The sequence below is a fragment of the Gallus gallus genome, chromosome Z (assembly GCF_016699485.2).
Source record: "Gallus gallus isolate bGalGal1 chromosome Z, bGalGal1.mat.broiler.GRCg7b, whole genome shotgun sequence".
Classification (NCBI taxonomy): domain Eukaryota; kingdom Metazoa; phylum Chordata; class Aves; order Galliformes; family Phasianidae; genus Gallus; species Gallus gallus.
The window spans coordinates 78745496-78747991 of record NC_052572.1 but is presented as its reverse complement, the minus strand read 5'-3'; the positions used below and the strand labels follow the sequence as shown (position 1 = coordinate 78747991).

Genomic DNA, 2496 nt, shown 5'->3' with positions numbered 1-2496 from the left:
GGTTTCCAGACACAAATGGAGTATGAGGACCTAAGAACACCAGTTATACTGGATGTGAAGTTAAGGAGCAACCGAAAAGCCACATACGCTTGGCATGCAGTAAGTCTGCTTACTTCCAAAGGGCTGGCTGGCTCTGGTTGGTTGCTTTTTGTTTGTTGGTTTGTTTTTACCTCTTTCGCATAACAGTCGTAATGTCAGTGTGTGGAGAGCAGGAACAGCCCACATAAGCCTCAAGGACCACCAAGCATTATGGTCTTCTGTCAAGATCAAGGGCAAAACTTTGTACTGCACTCTTCACTGGGCAAGTCTCACATTCTTACGGACATCCATCAGTAAAAGACACAGCCTCTCTCTGGGAGAAAAGGCACCAACTCATCCACGCGTTCAGCCATCCTACGCCTAAGAGTTCTCTTTTTAGGAACAAAATAGAGATGATTCCTATCAGGCTCGTCCTCATCCTCTGAATCACCGCCTTCTCTTCTCCGAGAAAGCTGACGATCATTGGAAGCATCCAAGGGAAGATAATCAGCTCGGGTCCTGGCGAGGTGACGTCTCCTCCGAGCAGCCGCAATACAGCCTGCACTGGGGACACAGCCTGCACGCAAGGGAAACAACATCTGAGCCAAAGACTGAAAGCAGCACTCTATCACTCCGAGTGCCAATAACCACCACAATTCAGGAACACTGCGCAATTCTGAACTGAAAACACAATGTTTGTCTTATAAGCTTACCACGTTAAGCTTATAAATATATGAATATCAACGAATGGAAAGAGATCCTTAAAAAATAGCTCTTAGCCTGGAAACAGACCTTTTCCTATCAAATAAATCAACATCCTGCCGTTTTTCCAGCTCATTCAAAGATCAAGACTGCTACACCAATCGAGTTTACAAAGGAATTCAAACTTTACTAACAAAACAGTAGATAAGGCTAATGTTAACCTCAAAGTGAATTATGAATCATTAAACAATTTTGTTTGCTGCTTGTGTATTTCTTCCACTATCAGTAGTTATAATTTCTAATCTACCTCCTGAAATTAATACAGAATTACGACAAACACCTGCAACCAAAAATAACAAGCAACCGTCACTATTCTTTCAAGACAGCCCTGGCTCAGCACAAACAACATGCTTAAAAACGCCCAGGAACCTGGCCTGGTGATAACTCCTTCCTCCTCTGGGATGCGTTGGATTCATTCGCAGAGTCTGTGCTGTTGTAGCCCTCACTCAGTGAAGAATAACTCCCTTCTTTTGTTTCTTGAGCACCCTCTGTGTTGCCAGTCCCAGGCTCCAGCTGAGGTCTTTCTGCTGTAAGAGAAAAAAAGGAAGACTCATTATTTCATTATTAAGACTCAGTTTCAGCAGCTGGAAACTGATGCACAGTGTACCTGGTTACCAGCAACCATCCAGACTACAAGGAAGCAATGGCTAATCACAAATCCACCTCCACCTGACAGAGCTGCCGCTGACCAATGAGAGCCCGGGGGAGGGACGGGCAGATGCTGCTCACGGGGAGCTCCTCCTGCCGCTGCTGGATGCTGATGCTGACAGGGCTGCAGATGCTCTGCAGGGCCAGCTCGTAGCTGGGAGCCAGGAATGGACACGGCGGGAGAGACGAGAGAGCTGGCGGGGACCAGCCGAGGCATCCAAGAGCATCCAAAAGCAAGGCTCCTCCGTAACGAGGAGCCGAAGACACCGCGTGCGTAGGTGCGTACCCGAAAACGCGCATGCAAAACGCTGTGTGCGCGGTGCTGCATGCGCAGCGCGGTGCCGAGCCCGGCGGGTCCTGGGATGCTGCGGTGCCGGGGCCGCTTCACGCCCGTACCGCGACCGCCGATCTCCGAGCCGCTCGGGTTCCGCTGCTGCTGAGAGCGCTTTGAAACGGCCGGGGGACGGCGCGGGGCTGGGGGGGGAAGGGGACGTCTGCCGGTCCGCCGCGGCGGCGAGCAATTTGGATGGCGCCGGGCGCTCGGGGGCAGCTGTGAGCCGAACCGGTCCGCTCCCGGGATGGGCTCGGGCATCAAACATCTAGTGGAAATAGATGAGGGGCAGCCTGGTTTAGAAGGAGGAGATCGCTGAGCCGGCGGTCCGAGAACCGGCAGCTCGCCCGCACGCGTAGCGCTTAGGAGCAACAGTTGCCGGTTTGGAGTTGTCGGGCGCATGCTCGCTGTGACCTGGAGGACTAATCACAATAGAGAGCGGCGGATGAGCTGCACAGAGCGGTTACGAAGCCACTTCCGCATTCCTACGCGCACGCGTTGTGCCGCCTGCAGGACTGAGCAGCGGACAGCGGCAGTTCCGCGCATTGGCCACGAGGTGGCGGCAGAGACCGCGGAAAGAACTTGGACGGGATCGATGCGGCCCGCGGCGCAATCGCTGGCGGTCAGTGCTCTGTCGCGATGACGGGGGAAGAACACGGAATGAGAAGTGGGGGGCGGTGGGGGTGAAGACGAAGAAAACAGAGGGAAACTCCTCCAAACTCAGGAAAGCCGTGCTA

General features: G+C 53.1%; 1 protein-coding gene across 1 annotated transcript; it reads right to left on the bottom strand.

The window, feature by feature from the left end:
* Positions 1-316: 316 nt before the first annotated feature.
* Positions 317-2140, bottom strand: LOC112530763. The gene is made up of 3 exons (XM_040655911.1): positions 1715-2140; positions 1150-1307; positions 317-595 (listed from the first exon to the last, which is right to left on the bottom strand). The coding sequence occupies exons 1-3, from the start codon at positions 2025-2027 to the stop codon at positions 317-319; spliced, it is 750 nt and encodes a 249-aa protein (XP_040511845.1). The 5' UTR covers positions 2028-2140.
* Between the last annotated feature and the right edge of the window lie 356 nt (positions 2141-2496).

Excerpts from the sequence above, each read along its gene's own strand:
- LOC112530763 (XM_040655911.1), bottom strand. The coding sequence starts at position 2,027 with ATGTTTGATGCCCGAGCCCATCCCGGGAGCGGACCGGTTCGGCTCACA. Across the intron at positions 1,308-1,714 it reads TTTTGCATGCGCGTTTTCGG|CAGAAAGACCTCAGCTGGAG; the intron begins GTACGCACCTAC and ends TTTCTCTTACAG. Across the intron at positions 596-1,149 it reads AGGAGTTATCACCAGGCCAG|GCTGTGTCCCCAGTGCAGGC; the intron begins GTTCCTGGGCGT and ends CCTTGCGTGCAG.